Here is a 14,092-nt window from a genome sequence, read left to right on the forward strand (position 1 = left end):
TCCCTGCTGGTACAGTGGTTAAGAATCCGCCTGCCAATGCAGGGGACACGGGTTCCAGCCCTGGTCCGGGAAGATCCCACATGCCGCGGAGCAACGAAGCCCGTGCGCCACAACTCCTGAGCCTGCGCTCTAGAGCCCACGAGCCACAACTACTGAGCCCATTCGCCACAGCTACTGAAGCCCACGCACCTAGAGCCCGTGCTTCGCAACAAGAGAAGCCACTGCAATGAGAGGCACGCGCACCGCACAAAGAGTAGCCCCCCTTGCCGCAACTAGAGTAAGCCTGCGCACAGCAGCGAAGACCCAATGCAGCCAAAAATAAATATTTATTTTAAAAACCTAAAAACCAAAAAACATAGAGGACCAAAGCAAGTTGGGGAAGTTACAGTGTCCTGCAGGTACCACTGATGGGGTGAGCCGGGTAAGCCACAGTCACCCAGGAACACCCACCTGATGTGTGGAGGGAAAGTTCGGGTTCTGAGGACATGCCATGAAAGGTTGCCATGAAAATCACGGTATTAATTTCAGAAATGACTGGGTGGAGTCTTCAAAGCGCTTCACTCCTCTCCCTTCAACATTCTAGACCCTTCCCCCACCCTTCAAAAGGGGAAGTGGCACATTTGGGGCATGTGGGCAGCTGGTGGGATGGATGGGACTGACCCAGTGTGAGCAGCAGATGTCCAGCTCCAACCAGGACGTGAAGAAAAGACAACCTAGGTGTTTCTTGGAAGAACTTTAAAGGCTTTTGACTTTTTAATAAGTGACTTAAGCAGAAACGCCAACAAAGCTAAAATAAACAGCCGCTTATAACCAGTTTATAACTGGTTTATCTACGAGCTAAACCAAGTCTCAGCCTCCCATTCACACTCCAGCCACTGTAGATTGTATCTGCAGTCAAACGCACGTCTGAGCCCCGGCCCCCTCTCCAGTTTCTCACCCTCCCTTTCTGGAGGCTCTGAGATTTTGCTCCGTAAGTGGGTGAAATAGCCTCCTCCTCCCCCCATCCTATCCCATTTCTCCAAGATCCTGCCCTGTCCTCAGCTCTCCACCCACTCGCAGCAGCCCCTTCCCTTTCCGCCCCGCGACCCCAGCCCCTGCCGGCCTGAGCAGCACCGTGGGCGCGGGGACGCCAGCTGCACGGTGAGTCTCCCCGGCACGTCTGGAAAACGACCCCACCACGGGAGACGTCCCCACGGCGCAGGCTCACTGGCTGTGGCTAGCGAGCCGGGCGGGGCCGAGAGCGCCCCCACCCCGCACTGGGAGGAGCGGGGGGCGGGGCTCTAGCGCAGCACGGAGGGCGGGGCGGGCACCCGGTGGGATCCTGGAGAGATCCCGAGTCCTCAGGCGGTGCGGTGGTGACTCAGGGCTCCCCGGGGCAGGGCGGGGACCGACCTAACTACAGCTGTACTCCCCCTTTCCCCGCCCCACATCTGCCCTAGAATCTCCTGATATTAATCTTTCCTGCCCACCCCGGCAGGGTAGAGGCCCCCCCACCCTTTGGAGGCCAACAGCAAACCTTCCTGAGGCCACACAACCCCCTCTCCTCTGGGCCTCCCACCCCACCTCCTGCTTGTGGGTCCTGGCCCTCCCCCAAGCGCAGGCCTGGCCTCAACCAACCTGGCCACACTCCTCGGCACCAACCGCCAGAGCTACAGGCACAAGAAGAAGGACGTGTGGATGAGTCACTCTTCCTGCAGTCTGAGGGAGGCTAGGAGGCGGTCCAGCCCCCCCCCCACAGGCCAGAACCGCCCCCCATGCACGTGGGCTGCCAGGCCCGCCGCTGCCCAAGCCGCCCCCTTTTCCCCAGGCCTCTCGGGCGTAACCCTGCAAACCTACTTGCACAGCTCCATCTCTCCTGCCTCCATCTTCAGGTCCTGGGAAGATTAAGGATACCAGGAAGGTCGTGAAAATTACACAAGCCAAGGAGCAGAGGGTGTGGAGGGAAATGGAACCCGGAAGGGGAGTCTGACTGGTTCTGTGAGGCGCAGGCAACCAGCTCAGGGCACACCCTGGCCAGCACCTAGCACTTCTAGCTCCTATCCTCCAGGAGCCCAGAATGCTCAGAAGCAAGACAGGTGGCAAGTCTGGAACCAACTCACAACTACCAAGGTGCAAATTCTGAGCAAGAATCAACCCATCCTCACCCAACTGGATTCCAAACCACCACTCTCCCCCGCCCATTTGTTCACAGAACCCCAACTGCAGTTAAGGTACCAGCGAGATTACAGCCCTACTCCCTCAAAAGCTAGCAGCCCCCACCTGTACCGGGAAAGATTACCTTCTTCCCCTCCCAAGCCAAGACCCCCTGCCCTTGCTTTGTGCTTGGACTTAAGGGATGGGAAAAAATAACCACTCAGAAAACCACAACCTGGAGACCAAAGCCTCAAAATGTGAATCAAACCAGGTTTCCGACTTCACCTGAGCTGTTAAATTTACAGAGAGATCCTTAATGCTCTTCAGAAGACACAGAAAAGACAATCAGAGTAGGGGCAAGTTATCCCTGAAAAGGGTATAACAAAAAATTAAGCTCAAAGGAGAAAAAATAGCAACCACTGGTCTGAGCAGGGTTGTTAAAAGACATTTATGACTGCTCTACATTGCAGGAAGCGCTAGGGCGTTTTTAGGGTACAGGCTCCAGGGACACCCACTGGGTTCAAAATCCTGTCTCCACCACCTAAGATGTGTGATCACAGGCAAGTTGCTTAAATCTCTGAACCCCACTTCCTTGTTAGAAAGTAGGGATACCCCAGAGATGATCCGCAGCCAGGTTAGGGGCCACAGGCCAGTATCTGTTCCAAGGAGTCTCTTCTCGCTGTTTGTCTGAAGTGTTGAAACTATTGACTCTTGGGATACGGCTGCTGCCCCACCTCACAGGGCAGTTGCGGGAAGTAGTGGTAAGTCGCTCTGCATGCTGTGCTCTCACCCCATCGGCAGGTATTCTCCCCCTTCACGCGGGAAGGTCTCCAGTTAGGTAGTTGCAAAAGCCCCGTGTCACCACCTCCTAACTACATCCAGTCTCTCCCAGCTAGGCTAGAAGATGGTCATCACAGGAGAGGCAAGGCAATTAAAAAAAAAAAATCAAAACTGAGGAGAGGCCTCTCTTTCTGCTCTTCTGAACACTTCTCTCCTACACAGGGAGGTCCTGCAGGTATACACAACACCCTGCTTCAACATATCTACTCCCCTTTGAAGAAGCCATCACCCACAAAGGAGGCAGGGCAGGAGAGGGTTCGATGTTCAGTTTCCTTTAATGACCCCCATTCTCCCTGAAGGGCAGGTGCGGGCAGCTAGGTGATGGCAGGAGATGTTCACTTGAAGATCTTGCCCTGATTGAAGGCTTTGCCCACATGCTGGAAGGCCCCATCCCAGGAAAAGTATTCTCGAACCAGCGTCTGGGTCTCCTCGCTGCTGGGATCCAGTTTCCGCCATGTGTATGACTCATAGTCCACCTGCCAATCTGGACTCAGCTGGGGAGGAAAAGCCAGGTAGAAGCATGTGGTCAGGCTATTGGCCGCTGCCCCACACCTGCTATTTCCAGCTCAGACACCCGTCATCAGACCCCAGGACTCCTGCGAACATGACAGCTCCTTCGTGGACACATTCCTTGAACTCTCCGGAATGCCCAACGGCTCAGGAATACGAGTGCACTTCCCAAACCCTCGCCCCGCCCTAAAGAGACAAGACCCCTCCCCTGCACCTTCCTCACCGGAAAGGCAAGCTCCTGGCCTCGGAAGACCCAGACTCCGGAAATGGAGCTGCTATTGTTGGTTCCAAACAGAATGACACTGGCAAAGGCATTCTTCCTCAGTTTGTCCAATCGCTGGAACATTCCTGAAGGGCAAGGAAGAACATTCAGCCTTTGAAATCATGTCACCCACTACCTTGTCTCCTCCCTTCCTCTTCCCAGAGCTACCCTCTGCTCACCAGTGATGAGGTTGCAGCTCATGAAGGTCTGGGTGAGCTCTTCAGGGAAGCGGTACTCGGAGTACCACAGGGACCAGCCATCTTTATCAAAGTGCTCCCAAAAGTATGGCAGCGCCACGGAGAGTGTGTCCTCGTTGGAGTACTTGCGCTTAAATTCATCCAACACAAAGGTACTGAATGAAGGAAAAAAAGCAAGGAGATCAAGGTGGAGAAGGTCCTACTGCGGCAACGTTGCCATGCTAAGAGAAACTAAGGGCATTTCCACTCAAACATACTGCTTTAAAGGTAGGGTCACTGGATTGGCAGACGTGTATCACCTTCCAAGGGAGGAGAGCTGGGGGGTATGAAAGGCGCCCAGGGCATTCTCGTATCCCCCCACCCCCAGCCTAAATATGCTTGGCACGTGGAGGGTGGGGCCCAGGATCTGCCCGAAGAAAGACACGGCGAGCTGCTGCCCCCTGGTGGAGACTCACAGCGAGGACTCCTTTTTTTTTTTTTTCCCCTGGCCGGCCCCTCCCCGGGCTCTTATCCAAGAGTCACCCTCAAGTTCCTGACTCACCCAAGTCGCTGCCCCCACCCCTCCCCATCACACAGGCCTCTTCAGGTTACACACACTATAATATGATGGCAATGTAAGTGAATGTTTGCAAAGGGCCTCCACCCCAAATCCTACACCCGTGTCCTTTAGTTACTCTGCTCAGAAACAAGTTCAGGTGATCTTTGAAGCAATCTGGCACACCGAGCCAAGGATGCCAGCTTCAGAAGAGGAGAGGTGCCTCCCCCCATGGTAGGGCTTCTGTTTTTTTTTCTTTCCTTCCAATTATAAAAACACATACTGACTGAAGAAAATCACTCACTATGCCAGCAAACAAGATAACTAATATTTTAATGTACTTCCCACTAGCAATTTTCCAAAGATGATGCATGTAATTCTGTGCCTTACACAATTTGCTTACTTAATACTGCCTGGCTATCAAGAATGTTTTGCAGATGTTTTAATGGCTAAATAATCTTCTGCATGAATGTGCCATAAATCTATTAAACCCCCTTATACTGAATGTTTAATTGGTTCAATTATTCATTAGTATATAATTAATGTCAACAAACCCTGGAGTCAGAGAATGTTACCATCCCTCCCTTTACCAATAAGGTTAAGTGGTGTGACTTGCTCACTGCTGCAATGTAGCAAAGCAGAGAATCTGTCCTTTAACCCGAGGTCCCAGGTTCCTTCCCAAATGCACATCAGAGACCTCATCTGAGGTGCTTTACTTCCTCAACCACCCAAAAAGTAGGGCTGGGGGGGACTTCCCTGGTGGTCCAGTGGTTAAGACCTCACCCTCCAATGCAGGGGGTGTGGGTTCGATCCCTGGTTGGGGAGCTAAGATCCCACATACCTCAGGGCCAAAAAACCAAAACATAAAACAGAAGCAATATTGTAACAAATTCAGTAAAAAAAAAAAAAAAAAATTAGGGCTGGGGAGTTTTTCTTCACTCTCTCCTGAGCTGTTTGAACTTTATTATTTATGACCATGTGTCCATTTTTCTCCCCAAACTGACCACAGTTGGAAGACTGGGATTGATATATGTATAAAATGGATAACTAATAAGAACCTGCTGTATAAAAAAATAAATAAAATTTAAAAAAAACCAAACAAATGACCACAGGGTTAGGGTAGCTGGAAGGTCTTAAAAGGACTAAAATTAACTCTGGACAAATGAGTCTTGTCTTTGAAGACATCACTTTTGAGTCATTAAGAATCCTGGGGAAAATCATCTTGGCAGCCCAGGAGTACACCATGGTAATGTAACGAATAAGTACTAATAAGCACTCCCAAATGATACGAAAGAAAACAAACAAAGTGCTGGGGCTTCCCTGGTGGCGCAGTGGTTAAAAATCCGCCTGCCAGTGAACTTTTGTAGTGTTGGAAATGTTTTAAAATTTAATTTTTGTGGTTACACAGATCTATAAATTTAGTTAAAGGCACTGAACTATATACTTATAATGACGGAATTTTATTTTATTTTTTTTCCTTTGCGGTACGCGGGCCTCTGTTGTGGCCTCTCCTGTTGCGGAGCACAGGCTCCGGACGCACAGTCTCAGCGGCCATGGCTCATGGGCCCAGCTGCTCCGCGGCATGTGGGATCCTCCCGGCCGGGGCACGAACTCGTGTCCCCTGCATCGGCAGGCGGACTCTCAACCACTGCACCACCAGGGAAGCCTTAACGACTGAATTTTATATGGAAAATTATACTTCGTAATGGAAATTATACTTCATAATGGAAATTATACTTCAATAAAACTGTTAAAAAAAAAAAAAGAATCCACCTGCCAATGCAGGGGTCACGGGTTCAAGCCCTGGTCCAGGAAGATACCACATGCCGCGGAGCAACTAAGCCCGTGAGTCACAACTACTGAGCCTGCGTGCCACAACTACTGAAACCCACGCGCCTAGAGCCTGTGCTCTGCAACAAGAGAAGCCACCGCACTGCAACAAGAGTAGCCCCCGCTTGCTGCAACTAGAGAAAGCCCGTGAGCAGCAACGAAAACCCAACGCGGCCAAAAAATTTAAAAAATTATTTTTTTAAAAAATGCTGTTTATTAAAGATTTTAAGTTTACTGCCTGATTTTCTGCCCAGTGTACAGACCCAATATACGTGAGTATCTCTAGCTATTAGCAGTACATATGTTACAAGGGTGTACATAATTTGGGTTGGTTATCATAGCTTACTTACAGATACCAAAAATCCTGCTCACTCCTGACCTGCCCCTGTGCTAGATTCAGAAAGGAATATATCCTTAAAAAGCAGCTGCGTTAGGAGCCGCCTTGTATGAAGTGCCTGGGAGTAAGAGCTCTCAGCTACACCCCAAGTTGCTCCCCAAATGGGGAAGCAGCGGTTCCTAATGGTAACCATCCAGTACTAGGTCGCTTACAACTCCACATACTTCTTCTCATGCCTACCACCAGTGCGTGCTCCTTCATCGCAAATACAAACCACTACAAAACGGGGAGGTCAAACACTGTTGCACCCCAACAAACCAACTAGTGAAAGGATAGATGGCTTTAGGAAAGGCAGAATGGGCAAGAAAAACAGAAAAGCGAACTAAGTCACGTGACCATGGAAAAGACATTTCTCATATTGCTTGAAATTCTAATAAGATGACCCGGAGCAGTGACTGAAGAAAGATTTGATGGTAAACAACTGGGCAAGTACTGGCTGTCCCACTTTTTTCACACTAAAAATCCCCCCTTTACTGTATTCCTTCTTCCAGGAACCCCTATGGTGACTGAGAAGAGGACACAGACGACCACCCCATATACGTCCTTCTCCTTGTGGGGTTTAACTCCCCCACGCTGGGAAACAATAAACCAGACAGACACTACGTAGCCATGGTCATCATCCTTTCTCTTAAAGTGAGCAATTTTTATATAGGCTGATGCATCAGAACAGCAAAAAGACAGAGGACACTGACATGGTGTCCGCTGCCTCAGCAAAGCCAGCAGAGCAGGGCAGATGGAGGCTCTCTGCATTTTCTTCCTTCCTGCGCCCCTCAGTGTATTAGTTCCGAGCGTTCTCAATCTCAAATCCTAACGTGCGCACGCAAGACCAATCAATTCACCTCCACACCGGATTCTGGGCCCTGGGCCCATGTGCTTTCTTTGCTAGAAAGGGAGTTCTGATATCCTCAAATACCAGATGCATTAGGAACTTGTTTGCTACTTTCAAAAGTCACCCAACTCTTGACGGTAAAGTCTGGAAGCTGCTTTATTTGCAACTAAAATACATCTTTCAATTTTGTACGGACAACCTAAAATCCTAGGCCCTAGCAGTATGAGGGGGATGCACAGAGGTGAGCACAGGCCCTCCTGGGCCCCATGCCCCCTACCCTCCACCATCCATACCTCTTGGGCAGGTGAGCAAAGGGATCCTTGGCCTTCGGCTCAGCAGCCAGCGCCTGCTCACATTCATCCAGCTCCTCCTCGGGAGCAGGGGCAGCTGCCTTCTTCTCCTCTTTCCGCTCGGCCTGGGGCTTCTGCTTCTCTTCTCGAGAAGCTTTCTCTTTCCGTGGGGTGTCCTTTTTAGGCTGGCTCTCTGCAAACTTTTTAGCTGGTGCAAACGGAAGGAGAAAAGTCAACGTCTGGTCTCTTTCCACAACCCTCCCAAGCCAGGCACAAGCAAAGTAACGGAGGAAAGCTGCTGGGCGGGAGCTAAGGGATCTGACGCTACACTGCCGCCACCTCACAGTACATCCTGAGCAAGAATGCAACCCTCAGCAACACATACACGTGCATCATGATTCTACACATTAACACAAATGAGCGGGAGCATGTGTGTGCAGAAGACAACTATCACAAAATACTAGCTGCTACGTGCGATGCCCTACGTTCTGTGGGTCCACAAAACCCAAAAGCTAGACAGGAAGTCAATGGGTTAAGACTGAGCAAACCAGTCCCCTGACCCTGCCGGCACGCTCCCCTACCTCCTCAGACTTACCATCAAATTGGGCCATTTTCTCACAGAGTTTCACCTCCCCCAAGACCGCCCGGAACTGGGGCTGGTTAATGCAGGTGAGGAACCAGCGGTTTGTATTAGGGAAGGCCTGGCGGAAAGAAGGCTCCAGAACCTGCCAGGATGCAAGAGTGGACATAAACTCAGCGGAGGGAAAAATCCTGACGAGTTTCCAGTCAGAGCCCCTTGTTTCTTTCCACACCAAAGCTCCAGCTTCCTTTCAGCCCCCAGAACACCAGCTTTCCCTGGAGGGCTACTGCCCACTTACTTTACTAATCTCCCTCCTGCAGTCCAATCCAACTTAATGGATGCTTCGTCCCACCCTCTATTCACTGCGAATCTACCCGGTAGGAATATTTATACTGTGCCTTACTCCTTTTACAAAGCCATTTCACGTGTCAATAGAACTTAAAAGGCTGGGGACCAACAGAGAACTACGAACTATTCACTTTGCCAAGCAAATAATGAAAACTCTCTATGTGAACTATGTGATATGTGAGAGATATACACATGCATCATCAAACTTCAGAAAGTAAACAGTCAACAGCAAAACAGTTTATTTCAGAGCAACAGGGTGCTTAAACTTAGCTTCAGGAAAAATCCATCTACCATTTTTTCGGTTTGCCAAGATCAGAGGGAAAATAATCCTGTCAAGGATGCGTCGCAGTCAGCTCTGTAGTGCCGACTCTGCAGCACTTGGGTTCAAATCCTGCTCCACAACTTCCAGGCTACATTTCGTTCACCCACACAACAAGCACAGACTCACTAAGGCTGTCCTTGTTATGCCCTGGCACAGGCTCTGACACGTAGTAGGTGCTTTTTTCTTTGCTGTTATCACATTACTATTCTGGTCCAGCAACAGTCCAAGAGCTGCTGTTTAGGAACCAGCAATATGCCATCTTTAACCCAATAACCTCAACAGTGATTATTCCTACCTTGGTTTTATGGCTTCCACAGGGGGGAAAAAGAGGACTAAATGAATCCACACACACCCTCCCGCCAACAACCAGTAAGTACTGAAGCCAAGAACTGATCCTAGTTCTGCCTCCAAAGATCTTGATGCTGAAGCTATCACCTCTACCTCTGTCTTCACAACTAAGCACAACCGGGCAACCTGAGAAACACGGGAACAAACTAAACGTACTAGCTGCCAAACAGAAATTAAGGGCAACAGAACAGGATCAAACTTCTCAGGAGGGAAAGCAGTCGTGGTGTGAGAAGACAGGGTAGAGGGTCTGTGGAAAAAGAGAACCAGGCACTTTCTTGACATAAGAGAAGCCATTTTTGGCCTAAGCCATTTTGTGATCTGAACCTGCCTGTAATACTTGTCCTTGAACAGGTCTTTGTAATTAATGATCTTAAGGGAACAAAAGAATGCAGAAACTGGGAATTCCCTGGTGGTCGGGTGGTTAGGACTCCGCACTTCCACTGCAGGGGGCACGAGTTCGATCCCTAGTCGGGGAACTAAGATCCTGCATGCTGCATGACGTAGCAAAAAAAAAACAAACCAGGGCTTCCCTGGTGGCGCAGTGGTTGAGAGTCCGCCTGCCGATGCAGGGGACATGGGTTCGTGGCCCAGTCCAGGAAGATCCCACATGCCGCGGAGCGGCGCCCAGTTTTCCGTTAACAGTGGTACTCAACCCTGGAATTCCTAAAGACTACCTGTTGCCTCAGACTCCCTCACATCAGCAGGATACAGATAACCTGGCAAGCCTGTCACTCTGTTTCTAATCCCCACCTACCCTCTGTCAACCCAGATTCTTTACAAACTTCACCTGTTTATAAAGCCACAACAGGGTGCAGACAAGTGTGATGTCAGCCAGCGTCACACGTTCGCCCACCAGAAAAGTCCTCGTCTTCAGGTGAGCATCCAGCAGCCCCAGGATTCGCCTCACCTCCTCCTTTGCATTCTCTGTGGCCTATTGATTTAAAATGATCAGACTCGGCAGTGGGTACCAACCCTCGTCCCTGCCCTTCTCCCCCAATAATAGAACTAAGGTAGCTATTCCACTGAGTCCTGGCTCCTTCCAAATGTATCGCAAATGAAGCTCTCAACGTTAAATTTCTTCATGGCGCAGTCTGGCTTCATTTCCCACTGCATTGATCGTAGGCATATATCTTTGAATTTTAGAAAGAACCTTAGAGGTCATCTGGTCTAACCACTCCCTTACCATTTGGTACAACCTTTCTAGAGCAGAGGCCTCTCCTCTGGCCACTCAGACCTCCCACCTCCACTGGGTCTGTCTGACAAAGAATCCATATACCATCAACAGCCCAGCGCTCCCAACTGAAAGCTCAAAGATTAGGTATTTATTATCCACATATTCTTGGCATCACCCTTCCTCAATCTTTTTTATTTCTTCCTCCCTGATACTGAGGAGCTGACGCCACCCCTGCTCTTGGTTTCTTCCCAAGTTCCAAGGCTCACCTGCTTGCTGTGGTGCATGATGCCCAAGGTGGGGAACACCCAGGTACTGGCTGGGGGAACTATGTCGCTATCAGCAAAGCTCACCCACTGCACCACCTGGGCTGCTGCTTCGGGAGTACTTCCCCGCAGCTCCTCGTTGCTCACTGCAGAGGCAGAACATAAAGGTCAGAGCTTTGGGGCTGTGTCAAAGCCAGTGCAGGTCCCTGAAAATTCCTCTCCTTGCCCGCTCCAGCTCCCCTCACCCTCTCCTGCACCCCATCACCTCCAGACCTTCCCATTCCCCAGCCACTGCAGATTACCATAGTAGGCAATGGCATTGCTCTCGAACACACAGAATCCATCGTCACCCTCAAAGGCTGGAACCTGGGGACAAAGCAGTCATAAGTAAATACACAGCAGTTTCTCACTAGTCATGCCCAGGGACTCAATCGTTTTGAATAAAGTTTTTTATATAAGGCTGAGAACCCTTGCTGACCAAACTCTTGACACTATCTGAAACTCAAGAACCAAAACTGTATGAGTAACTTGCCATCCCCTACAATCTGAACTCACATAAGAGACCCCCAAATTTTAGATATTAGATATTTGTATATAATCTCAGTCAAATAAGCAAAAGGCAAGAAACCCGAGTCTGATATTTCTGTCTATATTATCCCAAGTATTATAGTACTCCCCCACTGCACTTGATCTCTTCTACATGTAGCATGGTTATTTATCTATCTCTGTAAGCCTCTTGGGGCAAGAATTCTACTCATAGCAAACATTTGATCTATTTGCACTGAAATCAGTCAAAACTGATCCTCTCTCCCACAAATAAAAAGAAGCCTGTGAATTTCACAGGAAATGACTGAACAGCTCTGTACTATTTTTAACAACAAATAAATCACAACTGTCTCAAAATAAAAGTTTTTAACTCTCTGAAGCGTGAAAAAAAAAAAAGTAACATGGAAAGCTCCCTTTTAAAGATGGAGGTCATCTTCAGAGTGATGGAATCTCAGTTCTCCTTGGGTTCTCAGGACCAAAGCCCCCTCTCCACTTCCCTACTCACCTTGCCAGCAGGAAATTTACGGAGAAACTCGGGGGTACGGTTGGTTTGGCCAAAATGGAAGTGGGGTGGTGCGGACAGCACGCGGACCTGAGCCCCGCTGTACTGAGCGGCAATGAGGGCCTTGAAGGCCCTCCAGTTTTCAGGATATGTGTACAGGGTCTGTGGGGAAAAGGCGGGGAATAAGCCATTAATGACTAGAAGGGTCCCAGTCCTAAGTGTTACCCGGGAACAACTTCCCCGAGTAATCCCAATCTGTTTCGACTCACTCTTTTACTCCCTTTGGTGAACCAAGTTAGTTCTTCAGTATCTGCAGTCTTGTGTAATCAGAGTCCTCCAAAATACGAGGACAGAACTACACACCAACTGCTAAATAAAGCTTGTTGACAGATGTGACCTTCCGTAAGGACGTCTCTGGAAGCGTTCTCTTCCCCTCAAATACACCTCTAAGAAATGCACAACTTCTAGCTCCCTCAGATTCCATCTGCCGACAAATACACACCCCTCCCTTCCCAGAGCCCTTGTTCATTCATTGATGGTCACTGAGCGCCTGCTTACTCTACTGAGCCGCTCACCCTTCAAAAGCATCACCCTTGTTTCCAAGACACACACACCAACCAAGACATTTCCAAGTCCCCCTCCGAACAGCCACAAAGAGACCGAATGGCATCTTCTCTTCCTAAGCCAACTCGGTCTCCCTAAAAAACCTTTCATTCCTTGTCACGCGTACCATCCCTCCGGTCCTGTCCCGCAGTGAGTTCCCAGGGGTTTCCTTCTCTCCTTCTATTAACGTGGCCAGCGGGGTCCAACTGGTCTGACTCCAGCGTCCGGAGACTCCTCTCGCTGCCAAACCTCCCCGCAGGACGACCCTTAACCGTGGCCCGCCGTACGTGCCCACAAAGACCCTCCTATTCCCCTGTCCCTCCTGTTGCCCCACAAAACGGTCGCAAAAGTTCTGTCAACCTGCCCGGATCCCACGTCTCGAGAAGGCAACGAACCGAACTCCGTTCTCAGGTCCCAGACTGCCAGGATCTGGCATCCCTTTTCTCTTCTACCCCAGACCCTTCCACCTCTTTGGCCTTCCAGAGCCCCAGCCTCAGTTCCCCTCCGGGGCCTGGAAGCCCTACTCTCCAACAGTACGATCTCTAGACCCCGGATCAGTTCCCCACTCGGCTCCAGAAACCCTCTGACGCCGGCTGGACCCACTCCGGCAGAGGATGGCGTCGGATAGGGTGACCTGGATTGCCAGAGCCGGCAAACTTACCCCAGCCGCCATGGTGATTCCGCAGAGAAAGGGGGTGGGGCCCTCCGCGCTGCCGCAAAGTAAGCCGTCAGGGAGAGAACGGTGGGGGTGGGGGGGAGGGGAGAGCCGTGGAGAAACAGCAGCCGGAAAGCGAGGACGGCATAGAAGGCTTACGCACGACAGTTCGGTATCCCACGGCAGCTAAAAGGAAACACGAGGTGGGGCCTGGGGCCTGCGCGGAAAAAGCTCGCGCCTGCGCGGTGAGGGGGGGGCCCAATCCGAGTCCCGACATGGAGGTAGAAGGCGCGGAGGGTGGGGAGACTGTGAGAACTAGCTGGAAAGCCGGCCCTCTGTAGCTACGTGGCAGAGCTGCCAGCCCGGCATCGCGCCGGGCCCCAGAGGCGTTTTCCTCCGGGTCGCGGGGCCCGCGGTGATTTGTTGGAGGTCCTGCCAGACCCCCGAACATCGTGGTTGTGTGACACTCATAGGAGCGGAAGCAACTGCGTGGAGGTGGCGAGGTGCCACGTTCCTTTTGTTCCGGCTCTTTCTAGAGGAGAGCTTGTACATCTAACCCGAGCCCAAGTCCGAAGCCCTCTGTAAAAGAGGTTTTTTGCCATTAAACGACCTTGCAGCTCAAGGATGCTGTTACTGCTTAGAAGAGGAGCTAGTCCTCGGGCCTGCAACAAGGGAGGGGCTGAGGGAGAACCCAGCCACGTCCTGTCACCCGGGAAGGGCTGACAATTCAATGGATGGGTCGCCCTTTACCCATGCTCAGATCTGAACCCAATTTAAGAACAGGATGAATTCTATTAAGTGAGAGAATGAAGAACCCTGAATCCAAATTTCAAGCCCTGTCACCATTCACAACTCTGGGCAGTAAGGTAAATGTGGAAGCAAACTTGGTACTTCTCAGGTGCTGCTCAAGCCACCCACCCAGCACTCC

General features: G+C 50.6%; 2 protein-coding genes across 2 annotated transcripts in view; both read right to left on the minus strand.

The window, feature by feature from the left end:
• AHNAK (AHNAK nucleoprotein) overlaps window positions 1-1,635 on the minus strand; it is a 92,127-nt gene extending 90,492 nt beyond the window's left edge. The window contains exon 1 of the mRNA XM_082659420.1: window positions 1,618-1,635. The gene's annotated coding sequence lies outside the window, so the exon portion shown is untranslated. The remainder of the gene's footprint in view (window positions 1-1,617) is intronic.
• Window positions 1,636-3,229: 1,594 nt separating this feature from the next.
• On the minus strand, window positions 3,230-13,284 carry EEF1G (eukaryotic translation elongation factor 1 gamma). Its single transcript, XM_082659426.1, has 10 exons — window positions 13,171-13,284; window positions 11,910-12,068; window positions 11,161-11,224; window positions 10,862-11,004; window positions 10,209-10,352; window positions 8,419-8,548; window positions 7,827-8,031; window positions 3,925-4,097; window positions 3,707-3,831; window positions 3,230-3,467 (listed from the first exon to the last, which is right to left on the minus strand). The coding sequence occupies exons 1-10, from the start codon at window positions 13,180-13,182 to the stop codon at window positions 3,309-3,311; spliced, it is 1,314 nt and encodes a 437-aa protein (XP_082515552.1). The 5' UTR covers window positions 13,183-13,284; the 3' UTR covers window positions 3,230-3,308.
• Between the last annotated feature and the right edge of the window lie 808 nt (window positions 13,285-14,092).

This window comes from Grampus griseus, assembly GCF_964374135.1.
Source record: "Grampus griseus genome assembly, chromosome: 8".
Classification (NCBI taxonomy): Eukaryota; Metazoa; Chordata; class Mammalia; order Artiodactyla; family Delphinidae; genus Grampus; species Grampus griseus.